This window comes from Giraffa tippelskirchi, chromosome 6 (assembly GCF_054371585.1).
Source record: "Giraffa tippelskirchi isolate mGirTip1 chromosome 6, T2T-mGirTip1v1.2.pri, whole genome shotgun sequence".
In the NCBI taxonomy this organism is placed as follows: Eukaryota; Metazoa; Chordata; class Mammalia; order Artiodactyla; family Giraffidae; genus Giraffa; species Giraffa tippelskirchi.
In genome coordinates, this window is record NC_137280.1 from 175,692,404 (window position 1) to 175,717,527 (window position 25,124).

General features: G+C 43.5%; 1 protein-coding gene across 1 annotated transcript in view; it reads right to left on the bottom strand.

Moving 5' to 3' along the window:
• Positions 1-1,672: 1,672 nt before the first annotated feature.
• FBXL17 (F-box and leucine rich repeat protein 17) overlaps positions 1,673-25,124 on the bottom strand; it is a 510,317-nt gene continuing 486,865 nt past the window's right edge. The window contains exons 8-9 of the mRNA XM_081505350.1: positions 23,046-23,188; positions 1,673-4,452 (exon numbers count right to left, since the gene is read on the bottom strand). Coding sequence (XP_081361476.1) covers positions 4,312-4,452; positions 23,046-23,188 — 284 coding nt within the window. The 3' untranslated portion in view covers positions 1,673-4,311. The remainder of the gene's footprint in view (positions 4,453-23,045; positions 23,189-25,124) is intronic.

Here is a 25,124-nt window from a genome sequence, read left to right on the forward strand (position 1 = left end):
TTTAATTTTGCTTGCTTTCTCTGGATTCTGGGATAGAACATTCTTGGTTGTCCCCCTTCCTCTCAGGTTATTCTGCCTCAGTTTCCTTTGAAGGGTTTGCTTCCTCTTCCTGCCTTCCGAATTTCGGAGTGATCAAAAACACAGTCCTTAGACTTCATTTTCTATTTAAAGTAATGGATGATGACCAGAGATGAAAATTTCAGACAGACTCATGGCTTAAAATGCCATCTGTACGCCTCTTCTCAGAACGAAGCTCCTGTATCAAAGTGCATATCTCAGTGTCCTCCTTTGGATGTCTAATAAGCGTCTCAAAATTAACTTAACCCCAAATTAAGCCTTTGATATTCTCCCCTAAAATCTTTATTTTCTTCTTCATAAACAAATGAAACACCATTATTATCTTAAACACTGCCATTCCTTTGTTCTATTTTTTTCCTCTGCAGGATTAGATAGACGTGTTGGAGAGCCTCCTAAGTCCCCTGTGTCTTAACCTCTCAGCCAACCATATGGAAATTACCCACAGGAAGGGAGAAAAGCATGGTTTTTTTTCAAGTTTTCTTTTACTTTACTCAGATCTACCTTTCAGTTTATGAGTTCTCTCTATAGCTGAATCCTTTCTTCTAATGCCTTTCCATTTTAACATTCAATTATGTTTTCATTTCTAGAAATTTTATTTATTTTAAAAATATTTTTGTTCATCTTTTGGTAGTTTTTTTTCTTATACAGGTTATACATAATTTTTAATATATTTGAATATATCACACATTTATTCTGAATTATGTGTCTTAGCCTTTAATTTTGAAGCCTTTGAGGATCGGGGTCTAGTCTTTTTCTTTTCTCCCTATGGACTTGAAGTAATGCTGGCTTATTCCTGCCGCTCTCTGTGACCTGGACTGTGAGTTCATGTTTGCTGGCATGCTATTTGTCAGCCGGGATGATTTCTGCCTGCTTTTGTTGGGCAATGAGAACTCCTGTAATGAATTCTTTTAAAAATACAGCTATAAGCAATACAGATGATGCAAACGCTGTAGGTTCAGATAAGCCCATGTGAATGGCAGCCAGTGACACCAATTTTCAGGGAATCTTTTAAAAATCAACCCATAAATGGCCAAAGCTGAAAATGGTAATTTTTCTTACTGTCTGCCTCTTCAACTTCTGTTTTTCCTTGTTTCATTTTAGTTCACTCTTTGTAAAACGGTATTGCCCTTCCTTCCTATTTGTGCTCCCTCTAATTGTTACATCCACTGTGTTCCACTGCTATGGCTAGTTTTTAAGAATATCTTCTTGCTAGGCTATGAGCAATTTCAGGATGGGAATGAGTTTTATTTATTTTTAAATGCCCAGTGCCTGACATATGTTTTTAACTCAATAAATTTATTTACTTTGAAAAAAAAAAAAAAAAAGCTAAGTAAATGAATGAGTGTTTAGAAAACGGTATTTTAAACAAACCTATCATTTAAATCCTTGAGGTTTTCAATCTTATCTCAGTACTCACTGGCCAAATGAGAACATCCTAAATTCAGTTTTGTTTATTATTCTGAGTTAGTTGAACCTCCATAAAGTCTATAGTGAAACACACAAGGACACAGACTGCTTCATGCCTCATGCCTCGCACCCAACCAGCATCAGGGAGGCCATTTATTGTCTCTAAAAGAAAACAAAAGACACTGTGTTTTCTTTCTCTTTTATTGCAGCCCATTGCAGGTCAAAAGATTCACAGAAATATAGAAACCACAAACTGGACGAATTTCCTTTATCCACTCAAAAAGACATCAAAGACAAAAGACCAGAATTCTCCACTACAGCAATATATTTCATATAGTCTTTATTCTGAAAATACTGTTGACATTTTGGAGAGGATAAAAAGCCCTGCGTTAAACATGTTCACATATATTTATGACATTCTAAGCAAAAAAAGAAACTTAAGATTGCCCAGGAAAAAAATCATTTTAAGCCTTATTTCAAAGCATCTAATGAGAACACATTCAACAACCATCACAGGATCATTCAGGGTGATGTTTTCTCAGTTGTTTTTGAGATTAGTGCTTTGAGGCTGGATATGGTATTTCTACAGATTTCTACAAATACACCAAAGCAGTTTTCCGGGTTATGATGCATCAGGCTTTCTGGATTAGTCGACGCCTTAAAGAATAAGTGCGATCCCCCCCACCCCCAGGCTGAAGCATGTAGTGCTTGTACTTCAGATTCCAACAACGCAACATGAAAAAAACCAATTATACACTTTTGAAACCATTTGACAGCCAAACTGTAACACTCCCAAGATTATTACAACTTTGAACTGAAATGGCACCATCTGTATCATTGATGGCTCTCCCCTCTTCTGTCTTTTTAACTATTTAAAATATAGTGTGACATATATAAAAATTAAACTTTTGCTTATTCACTCAAGCTATTACTATACATGTTGTCTTATAAATTAGTTTTGGATTAAAAACCAGTTAAAATATTGTGAATTAAGATATTTTTCAGTGGTGGGGAAATGAATATGAAGACTATACAGTTGGATGTGTAAGAAGAATTACAATTTATTAATAGCAAACAGCTTTTTTTCTTACATAAATTTTATTCCCTTCAAATTAAATTAGTAACCCATTTAGTGATGGAAAAAATACTTTTGGTGTTTAGTGACTAGATTTTCCAAACTGACTGGAATTAAAAGCAAAAACATGCCACATCAGAAACATGTTGACATGATCAAAGGAAACAGTTGTTTACATAAAAAGAGTTATTATAAATAAGTGAATGGTATTTGAATGTAAAGCTATTTTTCACTTCTTACAGCTAGTATCATTTTAGCAACCCTGGGACTTCTATAAAGTGAAATTTAAATCTGACTATATCTGTTAAAGACCAAAAAAACAGTTATGTCCACACTGAGAAAGAATAAATAGCAAACTCACAAGTCAGGGTTTTGTATATCTAACTCTACTGTGAAAGATAATCACGCTTTAGCTTAAAAAGGCTCCCTGCTGTCTTGATTATAAATCAAGACACAGGAAAGGTTATTATGAGCCTGAGTCCCTACTATGAATTAATTGTAAAGATGTGTGAAATCAAAACGTATATTCATTTACTAATAGGTATTGCCTAAACTGAAAGCTGGAGATCTTTAATTAAACAAAGAAATGCTTATTTCTGACAAGTGTAAACAGAATTTTAATGAAAAGATTTCTAATTTTTCTTCTAAACTCATACATTAACCAGCAATAGATCTTTGCAAAAGCATAAGAACTATTCAAAATATAACATGCACATCTCCAAAAAACCTGTTCTAAAGCCCAAAGCAAAGCAAAAAGAAAAAAAAGTCAATAGAAAGATTGTCTACTTATATCTCATTCATTAATCTTCTATTAATGTGACTAGCCCGAATCTCAGAAATATACTTTCATAATTACCAAATTAACAAAAATAATTAAATTATCTGTAGAGTTTTTTTTTTTAAATAACGGCACACTATTAATTACATTGGTGACTTTAACGTGGATAATGCTAAGATTAGCTCCAAATATCATTAAAATATATCCGGACCAGTTACTATCCATGAAATAAATGCTAACACAATGTTAACGTAAAACTCAAAATACTTAGTACTCCAGAGAATTTGGCAGAATGGTGAATAATTCACTTTTGAAAGCTGCTAGGGGGCTTCAGCTCGTTGACTCCACAGGGAAACTTCACAGGAGGCTCTGTTCTCTCTGGTCCCTAAGCTGCCCACTGGACGGCAGGTGGGGCGCCCGCGGGCCGGTGCCTTAGGAGGGGCGGCGGGGGACGGCGCGGCCTGGAGGAAGGCCCCTGTGCCAGAAAATGATCTGGAGACAAGTGCGCGCGTGTGTGAGACAGACTGAGAACCGATACCGCGGATGCGCCTGAAATCCTGAACAGCCCCAGTTGTCAGGCTTCTAATTAACGCCACCTCACTCCTTCCTGGTCATCATCCACAGACCTGCGCAATTCGTTCCCATCGAAAAAGAAGGCAGTTGCCTTCATTTGGGGGCATCTCCAGTGGCAGTAATTAGAAGCTCAAAGTAATGGATCCATTTTTTTTTTTGATTCCACAGATAAAAAAAAAATAGAGAAATAAGCCTTTGAACTTAAAAACTAAAGGTCTGTGCCTGTCAAAATCTTTTCATTTTTAAGAAAAAAATAGACCAGCTCACCTGGGAACAAATAGCAACTGCGCTTACGCTATGCAGTGTGCAAACGAGACGCGGAGACACACAGGCGGGGGTACACACGGGGACACAGCACAGTCAGACCTCGGCCGCGGGCGGCCCGCTGCAGCTCCGCAGCCTAGGAGGAGGCGGCCGACACGCCGGGCGTCCAGCCCATCTGGTAGGCCCTCTCCAGCGTCCTCTTGCAGTCCTGCAGGACGGTGCTGAAGGTGATGTGCGGGTACTGCTGCACCAGCTGCTCCACCGTCACCTCGTTGACCTGCAAGCGAACGAGAGCCGCTGTCACACAGGGGCGCCGGCCACCCTCCTCTCGTCCTTCAAAGCAGCGCCAGCAAGTGCTTGCTGGGCAGACCTGCCCTAAGCACTGCAGTCTACGTGGTACTAAGTGGTACTAAGTTCTACGTACTACTAAGTACTATGTTCCCCCTACGGGTTTTTTTTTAAAAAGACGTTAAGGTATCGGCAGGTTAGTGCTCCCTAGAAGCACAGACGAGCGTGCCTTGTCTAGATCTGAGCCGTGTCTGCTGGAGGGTGAGTGCCTGGGAGAGGAGGCAGCAGGAGACAGCCCTCTCCTGTGCGTTTGACTCTGCCGTCCACCTGACAGCTTTTTCAGGACAGAACTGTAGACTACTGGAGAGGATACGCGGGACTCTGGGTAGGAGTGCTGGGCAACATGCTTATTTTTCTTCCCTTTAAATGTTAAGGTACTGGCAAACTTCAGGTCCCTTTGTGGAAAAGGGCTGAAAATGTGAGGAATCAATCACTAAAACATACATGGCTGGCAGGTCAGAGATGGCCCCAATAGACCTTAACCATCAAAGACACCACCTTGATTCTTGATTAGACAAGGCAATCAGACAGGCCTAATTAAAACTAACACCTTTCCAATTGCTGTGCTGTGAAGGGATTAATTTGTCAATTATTTTTAAGCTGATTGCAGTTCATATCACAAAAGTAGACAGCTTCCTTCATCCTTCAGATAAATAAATGATTAACCTAAGAACTGCAACTTTTAGGTTGCTTTATTTAAAATCTTTATCAAACAGTTTGGCATTTTCAAATACAAGAATGCTTCATTTATATTAAATAAGCTGGTCTGCAAGAAGGTTCTTCTGAGACACATTTTTGTGCTTCCTCTCCACGTCTGTCCACTACTGAAAAAGATCAGGACCATCAGGAAAAACCTCAAACAATATCAGACCCTTGCAATTTGCTTTGAAAGCCAGCTTGGGAGTAAGCTGACCATGACATTAAGTCCTCTGCACTTTTCTGAAATAACATGGTGTTTTGTTAAACTACGTTACATACAGTCTTTGTTAAATTCAGAGCTGATATTTCCAATTGCACTTATGATACTTATTTTTTATCAGAATTTCTATTCAAGACTTTCTCGTACTGAAATCAATTGTCATTCCAAATTCAACCATGCCGTGCAGTTCAATCTTTTTTGTGTTATAGAAACAATGTATGACTTTTGTTTACAAAAACACAAAGAAAATAATTTTGAATAAAAAGAAAAACTGATATACAAATTAGAGTTGAGAATATCAACTGCTGACCTTAAAAGGATTTCTAAGCAATATAACTTTTTTTAAAATTTAAATTCTACCTAAATCTTGCTTGAGTTGAGGCTGCTCGAAACACTACACTTAAAAAGTCATGCATCATCTAGCGACGCCTGTCTCTCTAGTATATTTTTGATATTATCGATCACCTGACCTAACGTCAAGTTATCAAGCTGCCCCAGTCCTTTCTGGCCTCGGGACCTCTGCACCTGCCGTTCTCTCTATCTGGAATGCTTTTAAATCCACCTCCCCCCAAGAGTCCCCTTCTCTCGGCCCCCGCTCCTCCTTCTCAGGTCAGTGTAATTTCCCCAGGGGCTCGATCACTGCCTCACCCTGCTTCCCTCCTCAGATCAGGTAAGGCTTCCAGCTGATTCTCTCTTCCAACACTGCCTACTTTTTCTTCATGGTACCTTCAAAAGTCCGTTTATAATTGCTTTGTTTAATGTCTACTCCTGTTCCAGTGTAAGATCCATAAGAACCATGATCATTTTGTTATTCGTGAGCCAGACTTCTTCTTAGTGAATGAAGGAGAAAACAGTAACAAACTACAAACGAAAAACAGAAACCCAAGAGCAAAGCGATGCCAGACACGAACACACCCCTGACCAAGCCCAGGAATTCCCCCAAGACCTCGCACTCAGCTCAGGGACTCCCCCCTTCAGGAAGCCTCCCCTGCCCAAGCCGAGCCCCCCACGAAGCTGCGCTGGGCGCTCCTTCTCTGAGACCCCACGGCAGGCACCTGCGAGGCCTGTCTCTTAAGCACGCTCACACCGCACTGCAATCGCCTCTTTACTTGACTCTCTTCTACCTGAACCAAGTCTGGGGACCAGAGACTGCCTTTATCTTTAATAAGACTATAGAGTTGTGTACAAAGTAGAGAAGAAACGTGGCGACTACAGTTGACTTTAAAGTCAACCAGGCAAAGGTCTGAAGCCTGGTTTCACTTCAAAATTTGGTTTCCTCAATTGTAAAAACAGGATAAGAGTACCAATGTCATAGGATGTTACAAGGATAAAATAATATGCCTAAACTGTGACTGACATAAAAAAGTCCTCAAATGGTGGTTCCTATTAGTAGAGCTGATGCTCAATAAATGATCATTTATTGAGTTAATTAATGCTATGGTAGGGTGACCAATTCTCTATAGTGATGTTCAATATTGTTCAACTTCTGAGATATTTCAGAAATAAACCTTGATAACATTAGCTATCACCACAGGGTAAGAAGTAACCTTGATAATATACTTCATATATAAGAAGAATCTATTCTATCTTAATGCTCTCTGGAGAAGAGTCTGAAACTTTTCTTAGTAACACAGTCCGGGTTTTAAACAGCCACTTTCAGGAAACCCTCCCTTTTCTTTACTTGATGTTCCCCAGGCTGTGGGTGAGGTTACTTTCTTCCCTGCTTCCACAAATAAACCTAGAAGGAGGCCAGTCTCACTCAGGAAGAGCTGAAGTCACCTGGCCAAAGGATTTTCAGAAAATCTCCCTCAAATGGCAGAGAAAGTAAATGCGGCCCAAATCACCTAGCATTCAAGAAACAATACATCTTTTCTAATCTACACATAGGCCTGTACAAAATTTTACACCAAGGACTGACAGGCATTTTGTTTTGGAGGCCCAAGTTTTATAAAGATAAAATATCACTGTGTGATAGCTGCTTTGCAAGAAGAGAGATAAAAGTCACCTTAAGCAAACTTGATACATGAAGATATGGATTTATGAAGTACATGAATTAGCTTCAGTTAGGGGTAAGTGTTGACTTGAGCAAAGACTCATGGTAGGGTTAATTTAGTTAGCTCTCTTAATGTGTTTTTATAGCCCTTGATTTACTGACATTGCCTACCTTTTTCTATTGCGTAAAGGAAGGCCCAACTACAGCTGAGAATATACAGTGTGCTAGACTTCTGGCTATCATAGGTTGTGGGTAAAAAAAGGACAGTAATTTGGCTTTGTGTAGCAGAATAAAAAATGCTACAGGTAATCCTCTGTGGATATAATGTGTCTTCTAAGCAATCCTTTTGCTAACTGTGTTCTGTAAACTCTAGAAAATAAAGCAGTAGGGAAAATGCAAATACTCCATTTCAGAGCTTTGTTGGGTAGAAGCTATTCAGGGGAAATACATGTGTTCCCACTAGGGAAGGTTCTATCTTTTGCTTATAGTGTCTCCTGGCAATAAGGTGTGACACATTTTATACTGAAGCTATTTTCACTTACTCCTCAGAAGTATACACTACGCTCACCTCTTTGTATAGACTCCATAAGCAATTTGGTGCCTTGGAGAAAAAGTTGGGTGTAAGACACTGGGACAGTCCAAATCATTTTAACTCCTTAGGCCTACATATGCATTTCTGCAGACATTTTGTCATGCACAGCTCCACTTGCTAGAATGAAAAGAACTATTCTCTGTTTCAACTCATAAAATGTATGTAACATAAAAATGGAACATGAAGATGAATTTAAAAAATTTTCCCATGATACTTGGTTGTCTGTATTTAATTTCTTTTTCCTCTGCTGAAAACTATCAATGGCAATTTCTATATTACACATAAGATTTGAAAAATGCAGTGGATCTTCTTAAAGAAATACTCAGCAGTGTTGTTTGGAGAAATTACTGTGATTAAAGGGGGAAAAAAAGCATGTACCACAGGTTTGTTTTTTTTTTTTTAGTATAAGAAAAATTGGATTTTATAGTTCTCTCCAAAGACTATATAACCATAATTTACATTTTCAAAATTATTATAACTCTTTTTAAGGTAGTAGCAATTTGTCTGGTATTTTAATCTATTTTGAGTTAACATCTATTAGCACTTTTTGAAAATGTGAGGCAAATTGCTGTGCTAATTAAGGTAAATCATACCACAGTTTCATCCTATCGCTACTGCTACTACAGAAGGGTGAGGAGAGATTGTTCAGGGTTTCTGAGATTCAGTTTAACCTGTTTACCTAAAATATCACCTGTTTCTTCACCTCCTTATCGACACTTTTCCAAGAAAATTCTAGAAAGTGTAATATTAGGCTTAAATTATCTTCCCAACGATACCTATTGTTCAAAAAATACAATATCTGATGACATCTGCTGAAGAAGCCATTCATTTTAAGTTATTCTTATTTCCTCTTTGACTCATGTTATAAAATAGAATGTATTTCTTGTGTTGAGGGCAAATATTTGACACTTGAGTATATTAAAACTACACTTAAGAATATAATGACTTACTTAAAATCATTTTTTTAATGGAGAAAGTTTCCCTGCAAAAAGTGAACATTAGTTAAAGTACCACAAGCAAAAAATGTATTGCATTTTTCCTAGACCATAAGTTCCTTGACAGCAAGGAGTATGTTAGTCATCTCCTTGTTTTCAGTCCTACACATACTACCTGGCATATTCTCGTCCCATCAGAATATAAGCTCTTGCTTCTCTTCACTACCAAACCCCTAGCAGCGGGCGAGTGCCTGGCACATAGTAAGCACTCAGTGAAAACTGGTTGGCTGAACATTGTTCCGTGAGTATGTACTGAGTAACCAGAAAGGTACCAAATAGTACTGCATCAGAAACAGTGGCGAGAAGCTCCCGTGTTCCCAGCCTGTTCAGCTACGGTGGGGGCAGGCTCTCAAACCTTGACATTATGGCAGCTCCAAACTCCTTTAATCCTCTGAAGTTCACACACCAGGTGATTCTTGGTGCTCCCCTCCTTTCTCTCCTTGCCATCTGACTCCACCGCGTACCTCTGTCCTGACACACCTTGCCTGGGCTTTCCAACACTTTTGCACAGGAGACCAAAGCAGCTCGCGATGGCAGTACTAAGGAAATGCCGAGGCTATAGTGCGTCTGTCACTCAGGTGTGTCCAACTCTTTGCGACCCCATGGACTGTAGCCCGCCAGGCTCCTCTGTCCATGGGATCCTCCAGGCAAGAACACTGGAGTGGGTTGCCACTCCCTTCTCCAGGGGGTCTTCATGACTCCGATCCAACCAGGGTCTCCCGCATTGCAGATGCTTTACCATCTAAGCTGCCAGGGAAGCCTTAGGCTATACTTCAGATTGGTTGATGGCAGCCCTTCCTGTTAGAGGTAAGTGACTCAGTACACTGGGGAGACAGCGCTGAGAAACATGCGGATTTTGAGTGGTTACCTGCAGGTTTCCAAAGCTGTGCAGAAACCCACATGACTCAGAAGGTTTCATACTTCAGTTTGCAGCACCAGGGCTGCCCCGCTCAGGGCAGCAGACCCAGGAGGGCCCCACAGAAGACCCTGAAATTTTGTGACATTTAAGGGTCCTTCTGAGTGCATAGTTGTCTGGTGACAGGGGGAACCGTGGACAGAGTTTCTGCCTCAGAGCAGTGGTATTTTTCCACCTTCTAATTTCTTGGGCTTCAGTACCTCTGCACGCCTTCACTGTTATTTTAGGGGCTTTTTTGGGGCGGGGGGTGGGTTGCTGGTGGGTTGGTTGGTGTCATTGTCACAGTGGTATTGGCATTTGTGGGCTCAACTGTCCAGCGGCCACATCCTTTGTGGCCCCGGGGACTGGTTTCATGGGAGACAGTGTTTCCACGGACTGGGCACAGGCAATGGCTTCGGGATGATTTAAGCACGTTCCATTTACTATGCACTTTATTTCTGTTATTGTTATATTGGCTCCACCTCAGAGCATCGGGCATTAAATCCTGGAAGTCGGGGACCTCTGAACTACTACCATGGGTGGTAGAGTCCCAAACAGGGAAAAATTCTCCCACTGAAACTGCCCCTTGATCCCCACTAAGAAACACTGTACTCTTCAGGATTAGCTGCTCATGACATAGGATATAAACTGAGCACATCTTTTTCTTCATAGTTTATTCTGGCAAAATACTTGAAAATAATTTGTTAATTTTTCATCCCAATGACCAATAAGGCAAAACGAAAGTATGTCCCCATCCCAGTGAGGATGGAGGAAAAATGTTCAGTGAGCATCTACCATTTCCCAAGCATCTAAGCATGGATACTGCTTGTTACACATGAATCGCGCCTATGACAAAATCAGCATTTCACATGGGGTCAAGGCTAGCGCACGCAGCCGGGATTGGAATCCGGGACCCCGCAAGACAGGCAGTCTGGGCACCGGGCCGTACTGCCCTGCACGCGCACCAGGGTCTTGCTAAGCACCCTCCTAGTAAGACGGTCACAGACGTTCCTTTTCCAGGTAACACAGGATGACTACGGTTTACTGTAACACATTTCCAAGTCCTTTACGACCTCTCCAAAACGGCTGCTCCACAGGAATGTGAATTCTAAGGGATCTCCTTAATTCTAAGGGATCTCCTTTGGCCTGCAGAACATCCTGTTATGGAACTGTGGTTACTGAGACCCTGAGACATGGAAGAAGCATGATGAAGCCGTAGCACTGACAGGGGCAGTGGCCACCCAATGCCGTAACCCGGCGTTCTCTCTCCCCAGTCTCCTGCCCCTCTGGGACAGAGGCAAACCGGCCAGCAAGGCAGGAACAGCCCCCCGCCCTCCAGAGCAGAGAAGATGGACAATGACAACAGGGACAGTAAAGCCTGAGAAACGCGTTCCAGGGCACGGAGAGGTGGCTGTGGGCAGAACTGAGCAGCCCCGACCTCCGCCAGGAGGGCTGGAAAAGGGCTTTCCAAAATCGAGGACGTCTGAGTGGACTCTGGAAGGACACGGAGGTATCAGCTTCGATACTACATGCACGAAATACACGCATGTTATTCAGGGGCGAAAGGACAGGTGCTTAAGAGCGAGAAGAAAACAGCTCATCTGTCCTGCACTTTGTAAGGCAACGCTTCTCCAGCCCATCTAACAAACTCGAGGGGGTAACTGAAGGTTCTTCGCTGCAATGGCACTGTTCTGAGCTTGGTGAGATGGTGGGGGAGAAAATAGGACCCCCGTTTCTGAAGGCCAAAGAGTAAGGAGCCCCCAGGGAGCCCGGGAAGGTGTTGCAAGCAGCACAGGGGCCCCCTGCCTCCTAACTCAGGGCTCTCACGCTTACGCTGGTCTGTCATCCCTGCAGACTCCCCAGGCAATGCCCCTCGCTGCTCACAGCCCCGCAGGCTGACTCCTGGCGGCCTGGGGGCAGAGTGTGGTCTGGGCAATCAGCCCCCTGGGTCGGCCTCCCTCAGAGCATCTCGGCTCCTGGGACACGTGCTGGCTCTCCCTGCGGCCTGGCACTCGCCGGGTGCCAGCAGAAATCCTTGTGGGGGATGCAAATGCAAATGAGACCCAGTTGCTCTTTCGCCAAGTGCCCACTGGCCCCAAGATGGGCACGTACTAAAATGGGTAAAATAAGGGGGACAGGAATTTAGTAATACCCCCAATTTGCATGTCAATGAGATGAGTCATCTAAGTGCAGCTTGAAATACTTTACACCGGCCACTAAGAAGACAGTGAAAGAGCAGACCATACAGTGATTTTTTTTCAGGACCTGCACTGCTGACCATGTAGGCTGGCTCTCCGCAGGCCGGGTGGGTGTTTTCATGATTCTCTTTCCCTCCCTTTGCAGCAGGATGCCCACGGCCCTGTCTGGGTGACTCGCCACATCCGGCCGGTGCCACCTGCGACCAGGGCATGGAGGTCTGGGACACGAGGAATCGGACGCCACTTTTACTGTCTCTCACCACATCTCTTTCCCTGGGGCTGCAAGCCGAGCTTCCCAGCGGTCCAGCAGCTCAACAGACAGGAGGAGGCTGCGGGAGGACCCGCAGCGAGGGGAGAGGTGGGGAGGACTGCGGGAGGACTCTGAACGTGAGCCTGCTTCTGCAGGCAGCGTCAAGTGCCTTTCCACCCCCCTTCCTTCCTCAGCCAAACCAAGGTCTCTCTCCGCACCCCACGGTGACTCATACACAATAAATATCAATCTGTGCTTCCTGATGTGAGATGGATTAAACTGTGTCAATAATCCCCCCCAAAGAGAATTCCTTTAAGAGGTCTCTGGACTTCATCCTCCGCAGCCGCCAGAGAATTCTAGGGACAGTTTTATCCCAGAAAATCTCGTGCAGTTACTGAAACTAGAGGATAACTAAGAACATCTAGAATACTGCACACAGCTTAGGCGATCTTGTTATATAACTCTTAGCGGATGCACGGAGGTGACTGCTAGATGAAAGTAATTAACATGAACGTGTTCTGTCCGGGGAGACTAAGGGGAAACAGGTGTTCAGCCTAGAAAAAACATTTCTCAGTGGATTTCCTATGAAGTCAAAATGTCTTGGGTTTAACTCACAAAAATTTTTAAGTTAAAAAAAGAAATTAAACTGTGTTTGCAAGCAAGAATACAAACAAGAATACAGTGGTTCCCAGTCCAACTGCTTATTAGAACCACCTGGGGAATCTTTGAAAAAAATTTCAGTGTGCCGATCATATCCCAGACTAAATGTATGCCAGTCTTAGAGGACTGGGACCCTGGCATAAGTATGTTTTAAAGCCCCTGGAAGATTTCAGGGTGCAGCTCAGGTTGATTGAAGAGATCCCAGAGACACAGGAGGCAGCCACCTGACCTTCCCAACATCTAATGGAGGGAGAGTCCCCTAAACCCAGTTCACACAAGCACCCAGCGCTTTCTCAAGGACCATGCACGAGGTGGGAGGAGAGGGCACACATGACTAAGTGTTTGACATAATCTTAAGAAAATGACTATCTTATTGGAGCCTAAAAACCATCTGCTAAATATGCGTGGTTACAGGCCACCCTAAATGCACTAGGCCTCACGCACAAACCTCATGCCAAGAGCCTGAGGCTTTCAAGGGTGTACTTTTTTATACAGAGATAAGAAATATTACTCTTGGGTGGCAAAAAAACTCATCTCAAAATCCCAAAGCATAGAAAGAGACAGATACTGAGAACGCCATGAAGCTGACAGAGGCAGGCTCATGAATTCAGTCAACTTGGTCAAAGGCAGTCGTTCCACCCAGAATCCGCGGTGACCGGAAGCGCTCTGCTGCCACTATCACAACAGGCCTGGCTCTGTGCCATCTCTTTCTCGGGAAACGTGGGTTGCCTATGAACACAAGCGTTGCTTCTGCTTACCTGGTCAGCACGGTGAGAGAGCTGCAAGGAACCTGGAAGAACGGGGGTCACAGAGATGCCTGCAGCGCTAAGTAAGAAGGGGGGCTCCCGTACCTGAAGCCTCTGATTAGAGACAGGGTGACGGGCATCCAGCAACTAGACTGTCAGAGAGAAAAGTCAGTGACAGTTACATTCCCTGTCCACCAAGCGATCCTCCACCCAGAAGGATGTTTCCAGCCCAGTGGAAACCTCAGGTGTGGTCTGGGACAGGATGTCCTGAGGCTGCCGACCCATCGTGCAAGGCTGTACATCTTCCCTATAGACCTGCATGTGCGGCACAGTTAAGAACCAATCTTGACGTGTGTGGGATGCCTGGATGGACAAAGCCACTGGGGAAGTCTTGGTGGCACCCTAAACGACTACTGGAGAAAACCTGGGTGCTAACAGGATAATTAATAAACATCGTCATTGAGGGAGCAGTGAGTGTAACATATTTAAGGGAACACATCTGTGTGTTTCTAAATTAAACTTGCACAAGTTAAGCTGAAAAACACAACTGAAAGAGAAAACTCTCAGAACCTAAAATTATGTCTTTTTTTGTGCTTACTGGCTTTCTTGATTTCAGTTTTTATTTTCTTACATAAAGCTTAGGGCGATGGTAATCACTAGTGGACACCTGATTAAAAAAAAAAGATATCTTTCTAAAACTGAATTTCCATCAGGAAGAATTTATGGATTTGACTTGTTTCCTAAAATAAATTTATTAGCAGCAAAAATTTATTCTGCATAAAAGTGATATGTAACTCTGAAGATTAAAAAACCTGAAAACAAGTGACATTTTTGACTTTCAGAAGAGAGACTCTACATAAATCAGAGCATTTCAGGGTTAGGCTCTAAAGGATGCTGAGTCTCATCACACAGCAGATATCTGAACTCTGTTCTTGACTGACCTGGACCCCCGAGGCAGCACTCAGAATCCCCCAGCTATAGGACTGGTACTAAATCCAAGGTTCTTACTCATTTATTTATTCCCCCCAGTCTGAAATATGCAAGTGAAATAGATACTTTTTTATTATCTATCAAATGATTCGGAAGCAATGGGATCTAATGATTTTCAAACTTACTTTTGGTTGTATGATACTTCTGCAAACCAAAGTAGTAAATAAGTAAACAAATCAAATAAATAAGCCAAGCAGATAAAGCAATCAAAGTGGGATTACTGGGGCTGCTGTTAGGCGCCAGGATCAGGCCCTCTGGCCTCTTAGCCACCCTGTCATTCCTAAGAGGCTCACAGGCACCTCCTCGGAACCCTGGGGCCGCAGGTTGTGTGGGCGAGAACAATCTGCAACCACCTGCCCACTGTCCAATGGGTGTTTGTTTAGCATCTGTTATGCACCAGCCACTGTGGCAGGGCCTGGCTACAACACAGGCTAGAACCCCACAGATCTTACATTCTAAGGAGGAGGGGGTCCTGGAGAACAATCCGCAACCACCTGCCCACCGTCCAATGGGTGTTTGTTTAGCATCTGTTATGCACCAGCCACTGTGGCAGGGCCTGGCTACAACACAGGCTAGAACCCCACAGATCTTACATTCTAAGGAGGAGGGGGTCCTGAGGATGAGGATGTAAGAACTCACCACCACTACAAGTAAGGGCTAACACCCATGACTTACTTCATGGAAGGAACTTTACATGCGCTGACTCCCTTAATGCTCCCATCAGCCCTGAGATCGGTGCTGCTCTCATTGCCACTTGATGGATAAGGGAATGCAGGCACCGAGAGGCAGCCTGGGAGGAGGCAGCAGGCGCTGGGAGCCTGGAGCCGTAGAAGCGAAAGGCATCCTCGTTAAGAAGGGAGTGGGTACCACGCAGATGCAGCTGCTCGGGGATGGAGCGAGCTGTGGTCAGGGAGGCGGAAAGCGGATTCGGTGATGGAAGTCAGTGTCGCCTGCAGTGTGGAAAGAGACTGTCGGGGGTGGTGAAAAGTAAGGGCAAGTCTCCACAGTCGATCCTTTCCGGGAACTGAACCATCAAGTGCGGGAAAGACAAAACTGCAAGGACCGTCGCTGAAAGCCACATGAGACCAAAGCGAGGTTCTTCGCGCAGAAGAAAGAATTTTCTGGCACCCTGATGCCACTGTACCTGTCCACTTGCTTGTCTGTCTTCCCCAGCGGGCTGCAGGCTCCTTGGGGCAGGAACTCTGATCTTGTTATTATTTTTTTCTTGACCTGTCTGCTAGTACAGTTATTGGAACATAGTAAGGAGCTCAATAGATGCTTTTTGAATAAACTGATAAAATATATAATAAACATCGGAGGCTGGGGGAGGAAACTGAGGCTTTCTCTTGAAAAACTACTTGCCAGATGTGGTAGGCCCCGGTAGCCTGATGCTGAGTGGCTGGGTTTCAGGGGGCTGGCTGGGGGACTCCCTTCCAGGCAGCTGCAGACCCCCCAGTCTCCGGAGCGTCAGCAGGCGGCCCTCGTTTCTACTTTGCAAAGTGAGATGCTTAGGAGTGCTGGGGTCAGAGTTCCTGTAAAAACTCGCTCTTAACCTTTGCTATTTCTAAATCAGAAAAAAATAATATGATCCTCCAATGTTAACTCTTTCTTATAATTACTTAAGCCGAAACCGAGTTCCAAGGAGATTATTCACTGCAAAGTTATGATGGTTCAGAGAGCCTTGAGGCAAACTCCAACACAACATTCTATTCACCCCACGGCATTGGGGGAACAGCAGGCCCCCCCTTCCCCCCTTGAATAAAGACAAAAGCAGCTACTTGCACACCCCCTTAAAGGCTCCAGGGACACGCGCTCTTCCCTGAAGAAACACACCAGCCTGGAACCGACGGGCAGTCCGATGCTCACCAGAAAGGACGGAGCCCTGCAGGTCTCGCGGTTTCACCCTCCTCCATACACGCGACTGTCATTTAATGGGTCCTAACTATTCAAAAAACAGATTTTTTTTTTTTTAAAGAATTGTTGTCTGAGTCTCAGGGGCCTAGATTTTCTCTGTAAGATCTGAGAGTGTGAATTTATATTCATGGCTAGAATATATGAACTGGGCAGTTCACATCGTGGTTCAATATCCGAAAGGATTCCAGGGAAGCCATGTATATACGAGTCAATAATAAGAATAGTCATGGTAGCTGACACTTACTGTGCGTTTATAGACTGCATGACCTTAGGCTAAGTGCTTTACTGAAATATCTCATATAATCTCATAATCACCCTGTGGGGCAAATATTATCCCCATTTCTCAGATGGTAAAACAGGCTTTTAGAGATTAAGTGGTCCAAAGTCCCACAGATAGTCAAGGGAAGGGGGTAGAATCTGGAAACCTAGAGGTCTGTCTGCCATGGGTGCTCCCCAGTGTGACCCCTGTCTACGGCGCCACAGCAGGGTCTCCTGCTTTATAACTTAAATACAAGAAAGGCCTTTCAGTGACTGCTCTGGAGAACTTCAGGTGAGGAGGGCTGGAAGAGGAGGAGATGGGGACTTGGCTAAAATGAGGTGGAGAGATAACCTCTGAATTTCAGCTGATGTTTTTTCCCTGTTTCAATTACTAGGGATAATCAGGAGAGGGCTGTAAAAATGTGTTTTAAAGTGCTCCTGTGCGGAAATCACTGGGAGAAACTGTTTTATCAGCAAAAGGAACAAGATGCTGATACTTCAAGTGAAGGACTCGAGTTCAGATTGTAGAGCCCCAGCCACACACTCAACTCTCCGTTTTTCACGTCCTCTCTTGCAGCGTGTGGCCTGGTGGGCTGCTTGGGGAATGGAGACGTCTCCCACAACTGCCCCATCTGATACTGTCAGACTGCTCCCGCCTTGTCAGGGGAGCATTTTTGTTTTATTTTCTTCGATAAGGCATACATTCGCGATCTTAAAATTCTGGCTACCGGCAACCTGGAAACAGCTGTGGATACACTGCGGGCAGAGGGCAGCCCCTGCAGGTACACGCTTTGTTTCACGGCTGAACTGCTACCCAAACAGTCGTGGACACAGAGCCCCACAGATTATTTTCCCCTAAACTGATTTCTCCGGTCAGTTCTGTATATTAGTTACAGAGCCCTATATTATTTTCCCCGTAGGGCCTTCCTGCTCATGGCTCCTAAATAAGCTGATGAAAACTCCATTTTCTCCGCAGAAATCTTTAGGCTGTTGAGGCTCTTACCGTAATTACTTCCTGAAAAAAAAACGCAGTGGTCAATTCCTCCTGAATATTTTTACATCACATTGGGCACACAAAACTTGGCCCTCGATATTTTAAGGTTGCAAAGCAGATTCCTGGCTTTAAGGAGCTGACTGGTTTCCTTTACTTTCTTTCTGCATTGACTGCTCATTGATTTGATTAAATCTCTCCACCGTTTCAATGAGAGAAACCCTGTGTGAAAACAAGGATTTCTTACGACCTGAAGAAATCATTTCTTATTAAAAGAGATCATCTGTTTCATTCCTCAGCTAAGCACTTCAGGAATGAGGGCACGTGAGGAGAAAGGTCTTGGCAGTGGCAGTTTGATGAGAAATGAATTAATTTGATTATTTCCATGGTGTGTGGATCAATAATAGTTGGCCTCAATGGAGGCCCCTGGCCTCAAGGCAGCTGGATAATCAATAGGATCAGAGAGGCAACTCTCCTCCCCCAGCAGCCTCTCTGATCTTTTTTTGGGCAGACTCTTCACGCCTGTGTAATTCTAATTTATGTCAACTAGAAATCAAAGAAATTCCAAGAGGCTTTGGTCATAGGACATTGGGGTGGACCTTTCAGAATCTATTTACGTCTGCTCCTTAAGTCGGGTGGCCCCCGTGGCCCTTCTGGCACCCCCATGGGCCGAGGCGAGGCAGCTTCCCCGTAGAAGGGGTGCTACCTGCTCTGGGCAGAGGCGCACAGTGGGGTGAACGGGGGCTCCCCGCCTCCCGCTCCCACATCGACGACTCTGCAGACACGTGAGAGCCAATAAGCATTTTCAGCCAAGTGCTTTGCCAAGAGTGGCTCCCTCAATAATGCTCTTTAATGCTACCCCAGACGCTGGCATTTTCAAATCAAATGAACAGTGTATAAAATTAGTTCTGCATGAAGTTACAGAAAAAGAAAAAAATATATAGAAAGTGAAAGGGAGCTTTTAAAAGCTCCAGCATTTCTTCATCCAACTGCCTTTCACAAGGGTTTGGCATTTGAGAATTGCTACATTTATGATGTTATTCGCTGCTCATAATTCAGGCCCTCTGTCTCCAAACGTCTGTATTAACTTACGTTGCAGAGGTTTCCACCGGGACTTTTTATCACGGAGGTTTCCCAAACCAGCCGGCCTGCCTCTGGCGAGGTCTGGTTTCTCAGCCAACGCCACACTACTGAGCTCCCTTGCTTTTCGTCAACCTTGTCACCCCAAACATTTCTCATTAACCCTGAACACTGCATTTCCATCTGCCCTACAGCTTTCCCAGGAACTTATTTTTTTTTTTTTTGGTCCTTCTTAGTTTTGTCCTCCACCCAAACTGCCATGCAAGAAGTGAGAAAAATACCATATTATTAGAAGAAACAGATCTGAATAGACTCTAGAATTCACTGAAGTTGTGAAAACGACTTCCATGACCAAAGCCACTGACTGTCTATAATTGCGGAAAGCAGAAAAAAACATATTGCTCTTATTAGAGAGTCCCGTTGGTTATACAAGTAGTTTTAACTAAATCACCAAATAAATGCGTGTTAAGTTGATAGGTGATTTCAGGTCAACTCTAATTCCCAAGGTCAAGTAAGCCTTTGAACAGTCTTTAAGAATATAAGTTCGTCCCAATTCACCAAAGCCGTCTCACACAGCGTTTTCCTCTCTGCGCTCTTACAATGCCCTGAACTTTAGGAGATTAAGCGGCGTTGGCTTCAGACCCAAAGTAATGCCTCTAACGTGCTTATCCATCCAGCAATCGGAAAAGCTACTCACGCAGGGGCTTCTTCATGTGCTTCCGAATTCTACAAGCGCGAGGAGGACGCTGCATCTGTCTAACGACTGGAGGACCCCTTCCTAGGAGTCACCCATTGCTGCCAGACAAATTTACTGCAGTTTAGTTCAGACGCTGTCTCATAATCTAAGTACATGCTGCTTTCATCTGCAAAGAATACATTTTCTCATCTCTTCTTTGTTTACCTAATGAAAGAGTGAGGAAGAAAAACACTTTTCCCCCCCTACAACAGATAACAATGCATTTTGTTATTTAATTCTTCAAAAGCTTAAGTGAGGGGGCAAAAAAAGCAGACAGTTTTAAAGTATAGCTTCCGAATCAAATATAAGTGGCCCCGAGTGAAAGAAAATAGAATCAGGTTTCAGCATTTCAGAGAAGCCTAGGATGGCAGAGCGCCTGCCCTGGGAGGCACAGATGTGATGAAGCCCATTCCTCTGAAGTTCAGGAAGCCCAGTGACCACAGGCCTGCCAGGCGGGCTGGTTGTGGAGGCCATGGAGGTCTCTCTGCCCCCGCCTTTGGCTCCAGTTGGTGTGCAGAGAGGGGACAGAGAACTTAACTGAAGAAGCTTTCAGGGGCTAGCAGCTTAGATTAAGGTACATGGAGAAGAGTGATAAGCCCCAATTAACTTTCTTCCTCATGTCTTTGCTGTCACAGATGACCACGCTGAGAGGGACAGTGGCTCTTTGCATCCTAAACAGAATTTCACTGTTTCCGATTTCGGTTCTAATATCCTTTCCTTCATCATTTTTCTTCTTTCTTTCTTTTTGCTTTCCTGCCTATTTGAATTGTTTCATCTTTAACTCACCTTTGTCCCCCACTGCAAATCCTTCCTCAGCCTTATGCCTGGATCAGTAAGCTGATTCCAAATACACTGTCCCTCAGAGGCATCGGTTTCCCTTCGTAGAGTGTGTTTAAAATGCAATTATCGATCTATTTATGTAGAAATAATAATCTTAAATTTAAGTGAGGGAAAAGTGAAATGACAACATCTTTGAATTCATGTCTTTCCTCTTTTTAAAGATTTCCTTTCAAAAATCGGATAGCAGGCAATACAATTCTTTCTCATTTGGAAATTCAAATATCAAGACCCAGGTTAATATAATATTGTTGATGATAAGAATAATTATTACATTGAGCATTGTATATAAAACAAGTATTACTGTAAGGGCTTGATATATGTCCACTCATGTAAATACTACATTTACATTGCATTTCTACAAGACGGGTACAGTTACCATCCTCGTTTTCCAAATGAGGAGACAGAAGCACTCAGAGATTAACCTGTCCAAGCTGACACAGCTAAGTGCGGAACCCAGATCTGAACCTCAACTCTGGCTCCAGAGTCCACGTCCTCAACTCTTACCTTCGGTTCTTTGCTTCTCACATACTCCTTTGAATCCTGATAGAAATTTAAAAGCTGGAGATGGCCAGCGTAATGCAGATGCGAAGACAGAACACTCACTGGATTTCCATCCAACTAAACCAACCAGCAGGCTTTGAAGTGCAAGGCTCCAAGCGCGCTTTTTGTGTGGTTGGAAACTTCTTCCATCCTCACAGAACCTCCCATGTTTGGCCCTGAACTGCCTTAAGCCCGAGGACGCCAGCCGGCAGGGCTGGACTGGCTGCAGTGGGCTGGGTCGGGTGGTGTGAGAGCAGTAATTTGGACTAATTTGCATTTAGGCAGAAAAGGATCCTTCCACTTACTGAAAATTGGCAAAATGCTGGTCAGCAAATACGTCTGAAAGGATCTTCTGAACGAACTGGAGTACAAATCCAGCTCAGAAGCGGGTGTTGATCTCAACAAGTCTAAACAGTCTGGACTAGAAACTTAGGGACTTCCGCCGACAGTCGTGGGCACGTGGACCCGTTGTTAAATGCCTACCTTTTCCTCTCCTTGCTTAGCTAGTTTGCATGCAGCAATTCCTTCGGGCAGAAGCCGGAGAGTTCTGCTGTCACTGTTCAGGGCTTCTAGAACACTCTGCCTGCTCCGGACTCTTTCACTTTTTTAAAAAGAAGTCATTTTGAAGTGACAGGGTTGGTAGCAGTGTTAAGTTAGTTAGCAGTGAAATTTAAGAGAGCCTTGCCACCCCGGGGTCTCCACTGTTGCTCAGTAATAAAGTCAGTCAGCTTTCTAGGCTGGACTGAGTATATATACTAAAATCTCTCTAAACATAACTAACTGGAAAGGTCTGGTATAAGTTGGGATTGTAAAACATCTGGAAAAAAGAACTAGGTCAATTAACAAAACTGACAAAGCATACAGAGAATTTGGGCCATTCTTCTTATTTGTCCCCAAATTTGCTACATTTAGAAAATGCATGTCCTTTGAGAGGCATATATATTTAAGCTTCATCGTCTTCTATTAGATTGTCCCTAATCACCAATTGCAAAAAGTAGCACACGTGTATAGGTTGTTACAAGCTGCCAACATTTTCAGAGCGAGCATCTGAGGTGGGTCTTTTTCAAGGAAGCACCCCTTCTCTGGAGACAACCCCCAGAGTGGGCCACGGGCACTGGACACAGGCTTGAAGATCTGGGGGCCACCCTGGATGAGGGGCCAGGGGCCAGCACCCGGTCTTTCTGAGCTCCGTTTTCTGCCCTTCACAGTACAAACGACTATCTCCTAGATTTGTTACAGGGGAAAACGTAAAAGAGACGAAGGGGAAAGCGCCTCTCCGAGGCCTGGTTATCAGTACAGGTTTTGGTCATCTTTATTCAATGTAGCCCAACTTCTCAAACTCAGGCTCACGCCTCTGGCCAGCTCCACTGACCTTCGGTGGGGCCTCTGGGACCGTTTCTCAACATGTGTGAAAAGCAGCATCTGAAGTGTGGAGATTCCCACCTAACATCGCCTCACTGGCCCTTTCTTGCCCCCAGAGGGCCAGAACACAAAGACCTTGAGCGGTGGAATCGCACGCTTCAGACTGCGACAGCATCACTTGGCACTGGGCTTTCCAACTTACTGCTGCAGGAAACCTGGAAGCCCGAATGGAATTTTACTGTGAAGCCATGCACACCGCAGTGTGCCACGCAAACGTGTTTAACCGTGGTCCACGGACTTATGGGCAGGAAGCCAAAATCTAAGTTGAGTGCGTGTGTGATTGCTGTTTTCTTTCTGCATAAGCACAAACATTCATTTTTAAACAGAGAAATTCAAAAATCATCTCAGATTAGTTTAGAAAACCAGGCAGCTTACCATGCATACCTGTAATAACATAAGTACGTGCATGTAAACATATATATACCCAGGGAGAAAAGAAGAATATAATATCGAGCTGTAAATGACACTGATATGCGGGGAAAAAAGTTCGATAGGCAACTCACTTTATCACATCTCATCAGCCCCAAGTATCTTAAAGACTTGCTGCTCTGGGCAATCAGTGTGGCTCCTTGGTCTGTAATTTCTTTACACCATCCAACGTCCACGGTCTCTATTGTCATGCTGTACCGCCCAATGGCTACCAGAGCTGCAAGGGAGACAGAGAGGAAGACAGGAAGCACAAATGTCAGCAGCGTAAGGGATCTCTATCTTATTATGACTATTTCTCTCATTTCCTCACTACATTTGTTCCTGAAATGTTGTGTGTAAATGAATGTTTCGTAAATGAAATCCAATTTAAAATGCTTTAGGAAAGCTTGCCCTATGACAGACCGTTTCACAAAGTGAATAATCATTCCATAATTTCCCTTTTATTGGAACACAACCTTTTATCAGTTTTATTCATTGCAAGGTTACCTGTACTTCCAAACGTTCATATCTGTAGAGGGCATAGACTCAAATGAATTACGCATATGACATTACAGGAAACCCCCAAGGAGTAATTAAATTTTACCCAAGATAAATTTAATAATTTGTAAAAAGAAAAACCTTAGGAAACACCATTTTGAGGTGTGTTATTCTGCATATGAATTTCTTTACCAATTGGCACATTTTTTTTTCCCATCTGTTCATGATCTGTAAAATGTAAGAGTATATAATGTTTTTCACATTAGTCCTTCTTGAGACAGCTAGGAATTAAGAGGACATTATACAGTTGAATTTAGTTGGTGCTATGCTAGAGCACTGTGAAGGGAATGCATTTGTTATGGTGAATGTCCTCACCGTATCAGAAGTCTTCCTCCTATTGACATAGGAAATGAAGCCTGTCACATGAACACTATCCCTGCCCCTAGTCTACTTGACTGTTGAGCCCTGTACCTCTACTGATGCACAGACGCCTGTGCCATGATCTGTGATGTACACCACGTATCACTACAAGGCGCCATAACCCGTCACCCTGTCAGAGCGTCCAGCCGGCAAATGTGGCTCTTTGCTACAGACTTCTAGTGAAATAGATAGACACGCCTCTACCTTTGCGGCACAGAAAAACAGATTTCAATACCTCCAGCCAAAAAACGTTTACGGTGCATTGGTTTGAAAAGGAAAACTCTGAAAACAATGCCACAAATATTAAAAAGGAATAATAACTGTTTGCTAATTATTTCCTCATTCTAAGATAGGATGAGTTGATTCCTGTGACATTAAAAGCAGATGATATTTTCCAATTGATTAGAGTGATAAGAGCAGAGTGAAGTACTCATGGAATTTGAAAGATGGTAACGATAACCCTATATGCGAGACAGAATAAGAGACACAGATGCATAGAACAATCTTATGGACTCTGAGGGAGAAGGTGAGGGTGGGACGTTCTGGGATAATAGCATTGAAACATGTATATTATCGTATGTGAAACAGAACACCATTCCATGTTCGATGCATGAGACAAGGGCTCAGGGCCGGGGCAATGGGATGACCCAGAGGGATGGGATGGGGAGGGAGGTGGGTGGGGGGTCCAGGAAGGGGAACACATGTAAACCCATGGCTGATTCATGTCAATGTATGGCAAAAACTATCACAATATTGTAAAGTAATTAGCCCCCAACTAAAATAAATAAATTTATAAAAAAAAAAAAGAAAATAAATGTTAACTCTTAAAGCTTGCAGGGAAAAAACACATGGCAAAAATCTCTTTGCTAATTATCTCAGTAATTTTTTAAACTAGAAAACTCATGCCTATGTATTCAAGTATCAAAGCATTCCTAATGAGCCAGATATTTAAACTTTATAAAAACAATAATCATGATCCCAGTGTTTTCCAGTGAAAATGCTATTAATATAAGGGAAGAAAAAGAAAATTTCCGGAAGTTCCTCAGGATATCAATTCGCTGATGTTCTCAACTGTGTACCAGCTGTTTTGGCATTTAGTTTTCCAAGGAGGTGGCAAACGGCAGGAGCGATCTGCCCGAGGTTTGCTGCATTGTCTGAGTGATATTTTCGTGTAGTATAAGCAGTGTCTCAGGTTAATCCTGTCAGTGTTCCTGACCTAAGAAAACGGTTGCTATCTCTGGTAGTGTCATAAAATT